At 49.2% G+C, this 16821-nt stretch overlaps 1 protein-coding gene across 2 annotated transcripts; it reads right to left on the bottom strand.

Annotated features, from left to right (window-relative positions):
- Window positions 1–1363: 1363 nt before the first annotated feature.
- On the bottom strand, window positions 1364–7349 carry LOC101723451 (uncharacterized). 2 transcript variants are annotated; one of them, XM_021259416.2, is made up of 3 exons: window positions 7264–7349; window positions 4139–4272; window positions 1364–2167 (listed from the first exon to the last, which is right to left on the bottom strand). In XM_021259416.2, the coding sequence occupies exons 2-3, from the start codon at window positions 4165–4167 to the stop codon at window positions 1519–1521; spliced, it is 678 nt and encodes a 225-aa protein (XP_021115075.1). In that variant the 5' UTR covers window positions 4168–4272; window positions 7264–7349; the 3' UTR covers window positions 1364–1518. The 2 variants fall into 2 exon arrangements, with proteins under 2 accessions (XP_021115075.1, XP_087040498.1); XM_087184372.1 differs by lacking the exon at window positions 7264–7349 and adding an exon at window positions 7034–7246.
- Window positions 7350–16821: the final 9472 nt, after the last annotated feature.

Below are 16821 nucleotides of genomic sequence, written 5' to 3'. Positions count from 1 at the left end.
CCAGCCCTTTGCAATGACTCTCTGAGTCCCCAGTATCCATTCAATAGATGCTTCTGCTCAATCCCCTTTCACTTCTTTGCCTGAATGAATGGCTTTGCTTTATGCAGAGGGGGTGGATTCTCCACAGGACCTGCTGCTGGACTCAGTCACTGTGAGATCCCTGCAGACTAAGCTGCTGCCTAGAGACACTGGAGCCAGGACTCGCACCACTGAGGATGTCAACACAGAGGATGCAGACAGCTGGTCTGGGTTTGGCTCCAGAGCACTGGCCACAGGACTGAGGGGGTCGGAAAGAGGACAGATAGAAAGACATGGCTTCTGATTTAAATGTACCCAGGGATGGCACCTGGGGAGGAGCTGTAGTACATTCTCACTTGCAGAGACCTAGGAACCAGCTGGCCAGGAAACAGGATTCCTGTTTGACCTTGCCCAGGTAAGACCATGGGGTTGCAATTAGAATCTCTCCTCTTTACACTGTGCTCCCCATTTCACCTCTTTTTTCATCTCTGCTCATCCCAGAGGGCAACTGGAGCTGAGAAGGGCACACTGGGTTTCCCAAGTCCCTCAGCAATGGGTGGTAGAGACCAGTCTCCTCGCCAGGTGTTATGTCAATGCTGGACGGGACTTTTGAGGAAATTGAGATTCAAAATGGAGGTGGCCAAGGGAGTACATCATGAGGAGGTAGATTTTGAAGCTGCAGTAAAAACAAACAAAAACCTCAAAAGTACTGTTTATGACTTTGGGATGGCACACCTTGCCATGGGAGAGAGAGAGTCACCTGTGCAGGAGAGGTGGGGGACGCATTAAGGACACAGTTTCCCATACTGACTGGAACATGTGGTTACATGGAGGTAGGGGCTCCTGAGAAGGTGCTGGTTCTTCTGTGATGTTATTGTTCCTCTCCTTGGAGCCAAGTAGCCAAGAGGACTGAGACACCCATGTGAAATGGCCCAGTGTCACATGCTGCAGCAGGCCTGCCTCAAAGGGTACAGCAAACCCCAGAGTGATGAAGTCCTGCCCCAGCATACACTCTCACACACATACACCCTACTGTAATTTATAGAGGGAGGAAACTGAGGCCTGGAGAGGGGAAGCCAGGGACCTCAAGCCAGCGGGAATCAAAGTCAGGATGGGAATCCATCTTTGACCATCAGTTTAGAGCACGGGCCCTGAATGGGGTTTCCCATCAGCAGCCTCTGCATCCCCAGGAAACTTGGTAGAAAGGCAAATTCCCAGGCCTAGCTGATTCTGAAAGGCTAGGGCAGGGCCCACAGTCTGGGCTTCCTCAAACTGTCCAGGAGTTCTGATGTCTGATCAAAGTTGAGAGCCACTATTTTGGGGAATTTTTATTTATTTATTTATTTATTTATTTATTTATTTATTTTTGAGAAATCAAAGGAATAGATTTTATTTGCGGTGAGGACATAGTTGCTTCAGAATGCTAAGTAGGTGGCAATTTCCCAAGCACCCTGTGCTCAGGCCTTCCCACACATCCTGGCTCTCAGTTCTGAGCTTTCCTTAGGGCACATCTGCCGCTGCCATTGACTTGGGCTTTGTGAAGCTCATGGGCCCAAAGCATAGGATGCCACTGAGGAGGGACAGAGTGGCAGTGACGATCCCTAGTGGGAACACATAGGAGAAGTGTTTCTTGGTCACAGTCTCTTTGCCCACAGTAAACTCTAATGGGAAATCAAGGGTGCTTTGGCCAGAAATATCCATGGCATAGTTCCAGCTCACAGCCAGAGCCACAGAGCCAGAGCTGAGGAAAAGAAGGAGGGCCGCGCTTCTGTAATAGAGTCTCAGAAATTCTGGGTAGGTGGGCTTCAGCCTGCTTACTAGGAAGGCCACTATGCTGAGAATCAGGGCCGCTGGCTGAGTAAAATTCACCAACACCATTAGTTCTTTTGCATAATCAAGCTCAATTGCCTGGGTCCACCCCCTGTGGATGCTGGTATCTACTGGCACATCAACCACTGTGCCAGAGTTGTTTTGCCTGACATAATATTGAGCATCCCAAAGGCCAATGAAGGCAATGGGAACAACATGGCTGTCAAATTCCCACACGCGCCAGGATACACTGCTCACTAGGGTGATACCCAATACCCAGGCCACAGAACTAAACAGGAAGACAGTCAGGGTGTAGATGTGTTGCTTCACTCCAGGAAAACTGCGGAGGAGGCCGAAGAGGCAGGAAGTCAAGGCAGGAATACCAAGGAAGGAGGAAAAAACAGAGCATGCATCATGGTTAGAGAGTAGTAAATATGTATGAAAGTCACATTTAAATGTTCTACATTCATAGTACCATCCTAAATATTTTAGGCAAGAATAAAAGGAGCTTAGCAGCTGTGTATGGTGGGACACCTATAATCCTAGCACTCTGGGGGCTGAGGAGGGTGGATCTAGAGTTCAAGGCAAGCCTGGGCAAAATAGTGATACACAGCTGGCCTGGAGTACATCCCAGGAACCTGTCTCAAAAAAAGAAAGAATGAAAGAGAAAGGGAGAGAGCAAGAAAGGAAGGGAGGAAAGGAAGGATGGAGGGAAGGAAGGAAAAAGAGAAAACAGAAGAAAGTATCAGGAAAGGGAAGAAAAAGGAAGGGAGAGGAGGAAAGGTGAGGAGAGAAGGAGAAGGAGAAAACCCCTAGGCATCCATGATGATGGCAGGAGTACGAGTTTGTAGGAGATTTTGGAAGACAGTGTGGCGATATCTTTCAAAAATGGAAATATTCATAGGTCTTATCTATGAATTCTAATTTTTTTTCTGGTATCAGGGATCGAACTCAGGATTTTGTGCTTGCAAGTATGAATTCCAATCTTGAGAATTTATACTAAAATTAAGAGTTTGTGAAAACATATGCAATGATGTTCATTTCAGTGCCATTTGCAATACAGAAAATTGGAAATAACCAAAATGTTTATGGAGGGATATTCAAATAAAATAGAGTATCACTAAGACTAGCGGAATACTACATGGTTAGTACCAAGAAAGAGTTAATACATTTGAAATGTAGAAAAAAACAAAAAAAAATACCCAGAATGAATAAAATCTAAAATCCAAAATGAATAGTAAAATATATGATGTGATATATTGTAAAGGAGAGACATATCTGATTTTCTTTTTATGTACAAATAGACACTAACATACTATTTTAAAGATTTAAAAGATGTACAGAAAAGAAATAACTCTAAGATCAATTTGATAGAGTGGAGATTTTCATTCTTATATACATATATTTCCATAATTTGTTTTACAACAGTGGGGCTTGGACCCACAACTTCACTCATGCTACCACTGAGATGCTATCAGGTGCTGAGGTGCTCTACCACTGAGATAAACTATCAGCCCTATCTATAATGCTTTGTAATGAAAAGTATACATACTTTAAAGGCAGAATGATTGTGACCTTGAAGATCTGTATGTTATATGTCACAAATCATTAGATCTTTTAATGAATTACTTGCTCAAAATCCTACTTCTAGGTATTGGCTTCTCTTGGGTGCAAATTCAAACAATCCTGATGTATTTTACATGCAGCAAATATCTTCTGTGAAGAAAAATGTACACTTCACATTTACACTGTGAACTCAGTTGACTCCCATTGTCAATTCAAAAGCATGAAAGTGTCAGGGATAATAACAAATTTAAGGTTAAAGGGCCACCTCTGGTGTTGATTCCCAGAAAGGTGGTGGTAATGTCAGCCCAAGCATGTGGACAATGTGGGTTCTGCCCATGCAAAACATTCTAGGGGCCTCCAAAGTCTATCTCCTTCCCATGCAGTCTGCTGTCTCCAACCAAGCCCCACTGAGTCCCAGGCTTCTGTGGAATATGCTTTCTCATTAGGGGAAGGCAGCTGTCTACTGTGAAGGTTGCCTTAGAAGATAGGTGTGGAAGTGATGGTCAATTTTGAGAATTCACTGTCCAGAGCACTTCCTTGGCAAAGGAGGTCTGAGGGAATGGACCACAGGGTCAGGGAGCTTTGATGGAGAGAAGGCATGAGGAAGGAGAATGCTGCAGTCATCAGGAAAATGTGCTAGCTTGGGTAGATCTGGTGCTATCTCTGTTAGCAATCAGTGGGTTAGGGACATCTTTTCCTCAAAGGTCAAGTAAGAGGACTACATATAACTTGTATACACATTTACCAAAAGGTGTTAAGGATGATTTTCCACATTTGGAAGATGGAATGATAAATATTCTTCAGAGAACAGGAAACATTCAACAGGGAGAGAGAAATGTCCAACCAACAGGAAAAGACCAACAAGAAACGACGAACCACCTACAAGAAAAGAAGTATTGTTAGGTAAAATCTGAAGTAGTAAATAGGGCTTAAAAAAATTGGCTCCCATAAAATATTCACTACAGCTTTACCCTGTGTTTTGTATAACACAGGCTTTGTATCAATGCTGTGTGGATATTAATACATTCAAACCTCAGAGTCTAGTGACAGATGTAAAATTATGATCCCCATGTTACTGCTGAGGAGAAAGAGCAAAAAGAGCTTACTGGACATGCAAGTTCAATAAATGACATAGACATAAAGGGCAATGCAGACACCAAAGCCCTCACACACAGTGCTTCCTGCCTCTTTCCATACTTGATGGGATTTATTCACACCAAGAGAACCGACAATGGCTGGAGGTGTCCCTCGGTGTAGAGCACTTGCATAACATGCACAAGGCCCTAGGTTCCATCTGCAGTACCACACAAGAAGAGTGTCAGGCTGGGGATTTAGCTTAGTGGTGCCACTACCTGCCTTGCAAGCGCAAGGTCCTGAGTTTGATCCCCAGTACCAAAAATAAATAAATAAAAAAGAAGAGCGTCAACAAGCAGACAACTCCCATTCAATTATCTTGCCTGGTGGGTTTGTTCTGTTGAGCCTCATGGAGTTGTGACCTTCATTGTCTTTTTCTAGGATATTGTTTAGAATTTTTTGGAGTGCCGATTTGGTATTTATGAAGTTTCTCAGGAGTTCTTCATCATGGAAGTATCTTATTTCCCCATCAATTTTGAAAGATATTTTTGCAGGATACATCAGTCTAGGTTGGAGGTTGTTTTCTTCTAGGGTGTGAAATACCTCACTCTAGGCTCTCCTTGACTTGAGTGTTTGTGTTGAAAAATCTGCTGTAATTCTGATGAACTTTCCTTTGTATGTGATTTGTTTCTTTTCTCTAACTGCTTGTAGCATTTTGTTCTTCTGTTGGGTTTCCAGGATCTTGATTATTATATATCTAGGTGTAGATTTTTTTTTTTATCATGGCTAGTTGGAGTCCTATATGCCTCACTTATCTGTATGTCAAATTCTTTTGCTCTGTTTGGGAAGTTTTCTGTCATTAATTCTGTGAACAGTTTTTTTTAATGTCATTTGTACTTTCTCCTGCTTTTTTTGTGGATACCCATCAGTCTTATATTATTCTTCTTTGTGACACCTAGGAGCTGCTGGATCGATTTCTCGTGGTTCCTTACTATTTTTAAGAGGTCTCTCTTTTCATGATCACTTACTGAAATCCTGTCTTCTATATCTGAAATTCTGCCTTCACATTGGCTCATTCTGCTGCAAATGCTGTCAATAGAGTTTTTAATCTCCTGGATATCTGTTTGAATCTGTTTCGTGGATTCGATTTTTTTCCTATGCTGGGCATTCATGGCTTCCATCATAGTCCTGAGCTCATGTATTTTTTTTTTAAATCTGTTTCTGTTCTAGAGTCTCTAATCATGTTTTTCATTCTGATCACCATCTCTGTAGTTATCTGGGAAATTATTTGTGTTTTGAATTTTTCTAGAGCCTCATTCATCTGTTTTGTTACTTCCTGTGCTATTAGTTCAGGGTGTCCAGGTGGTTGATTATCAGATTTTTCCACCTCGTTTCCCCCAGAATTTTCCTTTGGTGAGCTGGAAGTCTGGGTTTACGCCTTGCTTAGGTGTCTTCTCATTTCTATTTTTGTTGTTGGTACTGTTTTTGGTTTAATTCCTGGGTTGATACTTCAATTTTGCTTATTCTAAGTATCTTTGTTGCTTGTATTTAGAACCCTTACAGAATGATTGCTTCTCAGAGGTGTCTTCTAGATATAGTTGGTCTTTAAGTTTTGAGTCTCTAAAGACTATTAGGCAATCTTGTTTTCAGTATACCAGGAAGGACAACTGATTAGATCAATCAAAACACCTTAACCCAAGTGATACAATCAGCACCAACAATAGCATCAAGCACAGCTTAGAGAATGACAATTTGTGGTAGTTTTTAATCTATCACCTTTAACTGTGTGAATTAAATTAAAATTGAGGACCAGCCAACATATGTTTATAGTGAATAAACTCTTCAATATAGCAACTTCACCCTTTGGGATGGGGGCTTAGAAGGAATTGGGGAGATAGGTACAAGGGATAGATAGGTACAAGGATAGAGAAAGGTTAGAAGTGAGGCCAGAGAATACAGGAAGATCATGCAAACTCTAGCAAAGTGTTGGAAGACAAGAGGAAAAGACAAAATGAAAGAAAGACAAGAACAGGACAACCTAACAGCAATAGGGAAGCTAGAAACTGTATTCACTTTCCTTTAAAACTAATGACAATTGAGAGAAGAAAAGAAAAAGAAAAAAGAAATCTGAATTAGGACAGTAACATAAACAGAAAGGGAGAGAGATGAAGAACAAGGTGGGAGAGAAAGCGAGAGAGACAGAGAGAAAGAAAAGAAAAAAGAATAAAAAGAAAAAAAAATTTGAAAAGAGAAAAAATTAAAAATAAGAGAAAAAAATAACTTTGAAAATAAAAAATAAAAATAAAAATGAGGGGCCTCCTTCAGGGTATGTCTCTGCTGTCACAGTAGACAACGTGGGCAGCAGTGTGCAGATCTAAGTCAATTAGTCTCAGCACATCAGCAGCAGTCCCCTGAGATTCAGGCTGAGTTCTGGCTGCAAGGCCCAAATTGAGCTCCCTGACCTCCTGCTGGATTGAACTCTACAAGGTTCTACTGCAGGTTCCAGCTGCCCTTCCCCTGAAGATAGTCCAGGTTCTGGTGGGAGGTGATGATCCCTCCAACTTACTAACTAGGGTGGTCTGGTGTGCCCTTATTGCAGAGATTTTCTTCACTTTTCCAGTGGGCTTCAATTTTCATCAAGGAGCCTCAGAGAGGCCCTCTTTCTGTTGTTCACTTCTGCTCTTATCTTCTGGAGCTCAGAACAATGTCCTTTATGACCCCCTGCACCTCTACTGTACGGATCCAGGTACTGGCTCGGCACAGCCGCGGGACGGGGGCGGGGGGGGGACGGCTCACCTCCTTGGCTCTAGGGGTGCTGGGGGCGGTGCAACCACAGCCCGGCACCTCCTCGGCGCTGGGGTGGGGGTGGAGGCTCTGCAACGGCTGGGTGGGGGGGCTGCTCCCCAGCGCTCGGGGGCTCTGCAACGGCGGCCGGTGGGCGGGGGGAGGGGGAGGCCTGTGCGCCTTGACTCTGCGGGGGGCTCTCGAATTTTTAGTTATTAATTAGACTGGGTTTGAGTTTGGTTTTGCTGTTGCTTTGCTTTGTTTTGCAGTGCTGGGGGGTCAAATGTAGGGCCCGCTGAATGCTAGGCAAGTGTTCTACCACTGAGCCACGTCCCTGGCATTGTGCTTTTTGTGTTACAGCATTAACTGACCTGACCCGAGGCCCAGGGCTGGGATTTCCCGGGTGTTGTCCACCCACCTTAAGCCATATGAGGTAATGTGGCCCTCCCTGGCTTATGGACTACACACTTTTGCTCTTAAAGGGGTTAACATCTCCAAGCTCAGGACTGCAAAGTCACCAGGCAACATGCTGGCTTGACTAGTGTTAGAACTCATAACTCCCGTGTTTTCAGCCTGGGATCAAGTGGCTCACCTGGGTCTGGTTCCTCTTACTCCACTCACGTGACATCACAGGGCCTTGTCATACCTCCAACCCCACAGAAGACTCTGGGCCACGGCACTCTGACCCAACCAGCAACAGGCTTTTCTCCTAGAACCCTGGCTATTCTGGCTAGGGAGGGCTGGCTTGGTTTATTTATTGCTATCATTAATTAGTTTTGTCGGGGATGAAAGACAGGTCCCTAGAGAAGGCCAGTGCATTAGAACCCATTATTCCATCATTGCTCTGGGCTTGCCGGCAAGAAGCACAGCCCCTCTTTGCTGTCAGCCCCTCACAATTAATTAGCCCGAAGCCCGAGAGGCAGCTCGTGCTCCCTGTGGGTGGGGAAGGGCTCTTTTCTGGCATCCATGTCCTTCAGGGCTCCTCTGTCCTAATTTGAATTGAGGGAGGTGTTGGACAAGCCCTCCTGGGTGAAGGGAACTGCCATAGCAAGGTACAGGAAGAAGTGGGGATTCCAGGCCAGATCACACGCCGGTCCTAATGAGACTGCTATTGAATGCATTGTGTGCTGGCAGACCCTGGGCTAAGTGCTTTGAGCACATATCTAATTCTCACAAATGTCAGCGAGGCACATCTTTATATGAAGAAATGGAGGCTGGAGCAGGGATGTTGCCCGGACCACAACACAGTGACAGATCAGGGTCCCCCTGGGTCTGTCGGACCTGCTCAGTGTGGCTCAGGAGGCTGGGAGCCTGGTACCCCAACAGGGAAAGAAGGTCAAGTCATGGATAATGAAGCAGAGATGATGGGCTATGGGATGTGGTCAAAAGGTCCTCCACTGGGCGTGAAATTAGCAGCCAGGAGTTTGAGACTACATGTGAACAGAGTGACCATTGGTAAGTCCTCAGTTTCCCCATCAGTGAAAAGATTAAGTCCAAAACCATGAGCTCTTCTCTGGAGAAGCAGAATAGCCTAGTGCTTCAAGTGAGATGGCCTTTGGGAAGTTACTCAATCCCTCTGAGCCTCAGATTCCTATCTGAAAAACGGGTAGAAACGCCAGCCTCACAGGATCTATATAAGGACTCACTGAGATAGCACATGTCTGACATTTAGGATGGGCCAAGAAGTATGACAAAGAGGAGGACTGGGAAGGACTTAGTCTCAGTCCTGTTTCACCATGGGTCTTGATCAAGTTAATCCAGTAATTACAGAATCGCCCTGCACTGTGTATTCATTATGGCTGGTGACCTTGTGAGGGGAAAGTAACAGCAAGGCTCTGAAAGGGCCCTTCTGGTTCCTTGCTCAAGATTGGATTCCAGGCCTGCTCATCCCTCCTGCTGCGTAACCTGGGGCACATTGACCACATGGCCTTCCTCATTCCAGGCCTTCATCTTCCCATCTTTGGTCCAGGCCAACGGGGACACAGACCCGACCCCCACTGTCTCCTCACATGGGCAGGAGTGGCAGCTACCGAAGGCCATCTCTGGCCTTCACTATGGCTGACTCAGGCTTTGGCCAGAGGCAGGGGCCAGGCTGCTTGCCTGTGGGTGCTAAGAAGTTAATTAAACCCTTGAGAAGCCATTTGTTAGGAGGGCAGCGATGGTATATTCAATACCAACCAAGGGTTAGTGCAAAGTAATAAGTCTTTCTTTAGCTGTGAATAATGGGTTCCCTCCCCTCGCCCGCATCCCCAACTCTGAAAGATGGTCCTGGTGAAGCCATGGCTCATCTTAATGGCTGGTATTCGATGAGCCCAGTAGGCTGGCCTTCAGCGCTCAGCATCTCCACCAGACACCAGCTTCTCTCTGTTTGGTCTCTAACTCTTCTCCAGAGGAGACCTGAGGCCCAGCAGAGAGATCGGGCAATCTCCCCCACCCATTTCTTCCTTTCTTTCACCCCAGCTACCAGGGAAAAGTTCAGGGCCACCGTGTTGTAGGTCCACAGCACTCATATGGTATGTAGTCAGCAGCCTTGCCATGTGGCAGGCTCAGAAACTGTTTAGAAGGGAAAGGGGAATTAGAATAGGAGGTAAGGGTTTGTCTAACATTGGCCCAAACAAGTGCTAATCCATCCGATTCCTGTTAACCTCCTCCTCCCTCTCAGGTCCACATGCCCAGCGTACAGAGGGCAACCTGCCTTGAACAGCAAGAAAGATGGGAGAGGATAGTGTCCCAGCCTGGTCCAGGCTCAGCATGTGGTATGCATACAGCTGACTCCACCTTTCTGAGCTTTGTTCTTCCCTGGGTGCTTCTGCAAAAAGTGAGGCTGGTCTAGCTGCATATCCCACATGGGCCTTGGGGACAAAGGAGACCTTATCAGAGTCTCGGCACCTAGCTCAGGGCACAGCATGGCCATGGTCTTGGGCACCTACACCCAGGAGCATCTAACTTTGGGTGGCTGCCAGGATGGGTCCCCTCTGCTCCTGCTGCTCACCCTGGGCCACCATCCCTCTGTCTGTTCATCTCTTTGTGGGCATCCCCTGCTCAAGACAAAGTTCTGGCATCAGAGGCAGTTTCAACCCACCTCCAACCCGTACCTGAGGGAGCACAGTCACAGCTGAGAAATAGGGAGCCCTGAGGCCTCCCCTTCACCAGGTGGTCTTTGCTTTGTCCCCTTTGTGATAGTACAAAAAGAGGCCAGTCGGGGGAGAGAAGGATTCCATGGCCTAGCAAGTATCTGTCACCATCCTGGAGCCAGCATGGGGAAGTGATGCGAGGGGTGGGGTGCAATCATTCACTGGCAGAGCTGGGGACAAGGCGCCTTGATTAGGCCTCTGAGATAATCGCCACACACCTGGGCTGGCACCCCCAGGACTCCCCCAACCTGGCAGCCGCCCCTTTGTCTGCCTGGGGAGTCTCCAGCTTCAAAGGCTGAGATTGTGGCTGATACATTGGGCTGGAGCCAGGCACTGGAACCTGAGAGCCAAGTGATGGGGGGGGCTTTAGGGGCCAGGGGCTCCTAGAGCTGCGGGAGACAGGCTCCCTTGTCACCCAGTGGATGAGCCATTCTCAGAGGTGGAAGCTCACATCCTTGGCTTCTCTAGGCCAGAAAGTGAGCCAGGAGTTAGGAGCAGAGAGGACCAAGTGGGGAGAAGAGGGAGAATGGGTGATATGTGTGTGTGTGTGTGTGTGTGCGCGCGCGCACATGCACGCATGTGTGTGCACTTGTGTGCACATGGATCTTACATCACAATCTTTATACATGGTCAAAGTGAGGATAGGAAAAGACCATCAGTCCACTGGATGGTTCCCCTTGGTTCCCCTTCCAGTGGTCACCTGGCTCCAGGGGATGGTTCCCATGTCTCTCTTCTGGAGGGAATTCTTTGGCTAGGGGTGCATACTTGGCCATTCAGGGAGCAGGACAGATGTTCCAGGGGTGATGGCCCTCACACTGTGCAGAATGAGAGCAGGTGGGTAAATACTGGGCATCCCTGCCCCTTGAGGAGTGGAGTAGTTTTGCAGTGTGTTCCACCCAGTCATCTAGAAGGTTCCAAGCAGGAGTGAGCCAGAACCCACTCATGAACACACTCCTTCCTGTCTTTGCTCCCTTCCCCCTCACCTTATGCCCTGCACAAGCCTCCTGGGCTCACCTCTCAGATAAACGACTTTCATCCAGGCCCAGGGCTACCTGTGTGGGTCCCCAAGTAAAGATAAGGTGACAGTGCGGGTGGGTTGGGTCCTCCTGGTTCCTGGCACAGGGACCATGAGCAGGGAAGGGCAAAGAGACAAAGCCTCTCAGAGGCCGCTAGGCTGCACATCTTCCCTGAGCAAAGAGGTCCCAGATTCCCCTCTAGCGGTGGGTGACAGATCAGACCCTTGGGCACACACTGGAGCCCACCGGGAGCCTGTACTGTGGCGTTGGGGCTTGAAGGTCTTGGGAACTCCTGGCTAGGGACACACATGAGTGTGGACAATGGTGAAGGCGGGCAGGTGGGCATCTGTATATATGTAAATGTGGCATTGTACGTCTGTTGTGCTTTCACAATCAGGATCAAGGGGCTTCTGGCTTTGAGGCTCTGGCCCTGGCCTGGCTTCTCTGCAGAACAGCTGCAGGACAGGGTGCTGTCCCTCAATGCGGAGGCTGGAGCAGAGCTATGCTTGGTACAGAGGGAAGACAGGACCACTCCACCTCCTGCCACTCAGTGGGGACATGGGGTGTCACGGAGTGCTCCATGCTGCCACATGGCTCTGACTCTGTCCCAAGGAAGGATCTATGTGAGGGGTATTTAACACCTCATGGATTTGGGACCCATTTCTGAGGGCCCCAGGCCCAGGAGCTACAGAGCCAGAGCATCTAGGGGAAGCCTAGTCCCGTCCTGCCCATTCCCTTCCACACCCTGCCCAGTCTGTGCCACTCACCTGCACCCAAAGCCCTGATTTCCCACTAAAAATGAGCAGCAAGTTTGGCTGTGTGTTTCTGGGGGTGAGGCAGGGGACATTGTCTGCCCAAGAGAGGAGCTGATAAGTAGTTAGCTTTTTTCAGAGTAAGCAGTCATTTCCATGATCAGGTTTAAAGGAGACCCCGGCCTCCCTGGGGCTGACATTTCTGCCCCAGGGACCTCCAGGTGCAAGGCCCTGGGAGGTCAGCTTGGGGCAGCCCAGTGTTTCATGTGAGGGAGGTGAGGCTCAGAGAGGGAAAGCCGTGTCTCCAGGGTCTCACAGGATAGCAGAAAGGCCAGGATTAGAGCTGGTACTGGGTTTGCTAGAACTAGAACCACCAGTCTACAGAGGAACTTTGCACTCTTCTGGCCCTCTTGGCCCATCACTGAGTTGTTTTTTTTTTTGGTACCAGGGATCAAACTCGGGTCCTTGCACTTGCAGGCAGGTGGTGGCACCACTGAGCTAAATCCCTGGCCCTCATTGAGATTCTTCTACACTGACCAGGAACCACAAGCAGTGTCCCTGCTATGTGTGGCCCCAGGGTTCTGAGGCAGCTCCAGGGAATGGCTCCCACCCATCACCCCAGCCAGGCCTGCTGGCCTGTCTGACACCAGCAGCCCCTGATCTCACAGGCCTCTGAGGGAAAGCCCCAGACAGGCTGAGTGAAGCCAACCCTGCCTGGCTGCCACCCCGCCAGCCCTTCAATACTGGGCCTCTAATTTCATGGTCCCGCCCCTGCTCACCGCCTGTCAGTGTTAATTTATTTGGAAATAGGGTCTTCGCAGATGTAATCCAGGACATGGTCCAATGTCCTGGTAAGGAGGAAATATGGATGGAACAGAGACACACTGAAGGCGGTGGGGACAGTATGGGATGCTGTAGGCCGAGACTGGAGTAATGCAGCTCAAGCCATGGAGCATAGAATGGCCAGCAGGCCCCAGCTTCTGGTGGGAACAAGGCAGGATTCTTCTCTACAACCTCTGGAGCGAGCCGACCCTGCCCACACTTTTGTTTCAGACTCCTGGCTTCTGAACTATGGGAGATTTCACTTCTGCTCTTAGCCCGCTCTGTGATCATTTGTCATGATGGCCCTAGGAAACACATACCCATCCTCTCCGCACAGCTGGAGTCACTTGTCTGACCCACCCCATCATGGGCTTTAGCCACCCTGGCCCCTCGTCCCAGAACTGGGTCTCAGCTCCCTGTCTGCTGCTTCTTTGGCCTTGAGCTCTACCTCTAACTACCCTAGCCCCACTGCCTGATCCTTCACCTTCGGGCCCAGAACACCTGGGCATCTCCCACCCTAAACAGTTCCGTTTCTCCCCTGCAACCCCTGGGCCAGCTCCCCTTTCCCTGTCCCTCCTTGTGAGGCTGAGTCAGGCTTGTTCTCCAAATACTTGCATCTTCATCTGCAGCAGATACCCTGTCCCATCAGCGTCACCTGGCCTGCAGCCTGGTGGGAACCCCTGGACTGGATGACCCCAAAACCCTTAGTAGCACTTCTAGCTTGTCATATGCTCCATTGTCTTCACTGGTTTATTCAAGAATCTCTGCCACTGGATGGAACTCTGGGAGTGAAGGTCATGCTGTGCTCTCCAGGAAAGCACAGCCTGGAAGAGAACACAAAGATGATTTCCACCCAGACCTTTTCTTTGGAGATGGGGAAACTGAGCCCCAGAGATCAGAACTTGCCCAGAGTTAAGCAGCCAACAGGGACAAAGCCAAGGGTTTTCCACAGTAGACACCACATTTGGAGTAGTTCTTCTGGTGTCCCCAAGAGAAGAAGCCACTTCCTGGGTCCCACCAGCCTCACAGTGCCCATAGGATTTAGGTGGAGCCCCAAGGGCTGGAGGGGAGCCCTTGCTCCTAGTGGAGGTGCCACAGTGAGCTGGTCAGACTGGGCGGGAGTGGGTGTGTACCGTACCTGGGCAGGACTGGGAGCTCATGGGTGGAGAATCCTGTCTGCGGCTGATGGGCTCTGGCACACTCCCTAGACTGCCTCTGTACCTGCCTCAGTTTCCGCATCTCATCCAGACTTGGGACAGTTTGACAGCAAGAACAAAACAACTGCAGGTTCAGATTTGGGCTCTGCTACATACCAGCTTGGATACATCACTTAGACTACTTGAGCCTCAGTTCCCCCACTGCAAATATTGGGGGGAGAGGCACCTGAAGCCAGATGCAGCACAGGCTCACACCAAGTGCTTTCCTTTCTTGTAGTCCCAGCACCCACAGGTTCGCCTGCCCCCGTCATGCCTTGGGTGTCCCCAGCTCCCTCCCTGGGGCGGGCTGAGCCCACAGGTGGACTGGAAGACCTCCTGGGCCTGCTCTGGGCCCGGCACATATCAAATGGTGCCTTGTTTCTGTCTCACAGCAAACCTGTGAGGCAGAGACCACAGCCCATCCTGCTGAGGGGGAGACTGAGGCTAACCAAGCAGAGCCAGTGTGGGCTGGCTGGGACGCACTACCTCCCTCCCTACCTTATTTTATGACTTCTGCCACCTGCCAAGATTTTCTCTGGCTTTAGTGGCGTCAGTGCCCTGGGTGTATCTGCAGGCAGGTGATTCTCAGCCATGTGGTATGGGACCAGTTCAGGTCACTGTACCATACTCCAAGCACCCCAAACTTCACTGGTATCTTGAACAGCTTGAGGCCACTGCTGTGGTCCTCAGAAGTAGCCATACACCTTTTCCCTGGGTCTCACCCTGCTGGCACAGGCGATCCTGGTGAGGGCCATGGGCAGCAGTTGCCAAGATGCCTGGCCTCTTCCAGGAGCCCGTCAATTTCCCCTGCCCCCATGTGAGATGAGGCATCCAGGGAGATGAAGGGTCTGTCCCACTGTCCACCTAGTTGGCTCTGCCAAGCCAGGCAATTTTGCTGATGTCACCTCTCTGGAGATACTAAATATTGACAATGCAATCAATTTCCCCTGCACCTTCTGTGACTCATGTCTTGGTATGTGCTGGAGGGAAGACAAGTAGCCTGGGGGGCTCCATGTAGGTGATGGGCATACATTCTCCAGGCACTCTGGTACTCATGGGCTGGTGCTGAAAGGGGCTTGGAGGTCATCTGGTCTACCCTCCTGATGTCCACCAGAGCCATAGATGAACAGAATTCATAGTAGGAGAAGTCATCCGGCTAGCTCCTTACAGTGATCAATCACCTTCTCTCTTAGGAATTTCCCCTGCAAGTCTGATCATGATGCAGACTGACCAGGAGCTTGATAGCCAAGCCCCATCTCTTGACACCCAAATGAACCCAGAACTTCATTTCTAAGGACCAGAGCACCTAAAGGGGCTCAGAAGTCTCCCTTGGAGCATTTTCTGACTCTCCATTTGCTGTGTGACCTTGGGAAATGTATAATATCTCTGAACCTCAATGTCTTCATCTATAAAATGGGATGGCATCTCTGCCTAGCTGACTCCCAGTACTTGGGGACAGGGCTTCAGCTTCCCTGGCACAGTCCTGGGTGGAGGGAGGAGCCCTGGGCTGGGTGTGCTCTGCAGTAAACAACTCGATCATATGAGACAATAAATGTGCAAGGGCTTTGCAAATGTAAATTGCTTTGTAAACAGAGTGTTGTGTAAATGTTAGGGGTAATTATATGCTTCAGGAATTAGGCAGACTTCCTCAGATTGGGGAAGGCTCCTAATTTGTTCTTTTACCCCAGCACTGGATGCCTGTGCTCAGTTTTTTGGGAGGGGGGAGCCCCCCAGAGCCCAGATTGGCCATGTTTCTCCCCTTCTCCCCTCCTCCCCTGGGTTTCAAGCCAGCCAGACTCAGGTTCCTGATTAAAAAGGCCCAGGAGTGGGGAGCTTATCAGTTACAGGGAATCAATAGGCGTTTTCTTTATATTTTTCAATTAAAAGAGCTGACAGAGAAGAGAGAAAAACTCAAGTGCCCTGGTCGTCAATAGCTGTCAGGGAGGGGAAGAACAGGGTCAGTGGACTGGGCATCTGTGGGCTGGGCTGGCCATCTGTCAAGGCTGGCTCTGTGCCTGGGCCTGGCTGCTCTGGGGACCATCTGGATGTGCCCAGCAAAGGACAGAGGGTGGGCAGTGCACCTCTCAGGGGCTCCCCAGGACTTCTGGTCTGCAGCGTTGCCTTTTGGGCCTTCACCTGTTAGGGCAGGAGCCGAGGCAGATAAGAGAAGGCCCTTGGGCACAGAGATGGCTCATCAGAGGCCTGATTTGCTGCTCCTAAAGGTTTTCTGCTCCCCAAGATATCCAGGCTCCAGAACCCCCTCAGGTGGGGGCCTGTGAGCACAGCGAGGTGACCACTGTTTGTGTCCTGCTGCACAGGATGAGGAAAAGGGGAAACCCAGGATCACTCTGAGGGTTGGAGTCTGAAGGTCAAGGTTTACTGAAGTGGAGACCAGGAGCAGAACAGAGGCACAGGCTGGACACTCAAGGGATCAGTGTACATTAGCAAAACCTGTGCAACCTCTAAGTAGAGCTTCATTCCCAGAAGGCAGAGATGTGAGTCTGGAGCTTGGGGCAGAGCTGGAGGCTTTGGACATCAGTCTGAGTCAGTCATCAGCTAGAAATGGCACTTAAGCCTCAGGCCTGGTCAAGAGTGCCTGGGAGAGAGAAGAGCTGTCCAGGGAGAGCAGATTGAACAGAAGAGGAGTATC

This window comes from Heterocephalus glaber, unplaced genomic scaffold (assembly GCF_053883595.1).
Source record: "Heterocephalus glaber isolate CG9 unplaced genomic scaffold, H.glaber_assembly_v1.0 deba00001497, whole genome shotgun sequence".
Classification (NCBI taxonomy): Eukaryota; Metazoa; Chordata; class Mammalia; order Rodentia; family Bathyergidae; genus Heterocephalus; species Heterocephalus glaber.
This window is presented reverse-complemented; position numbering and strand designations above follow the sequence as displayed.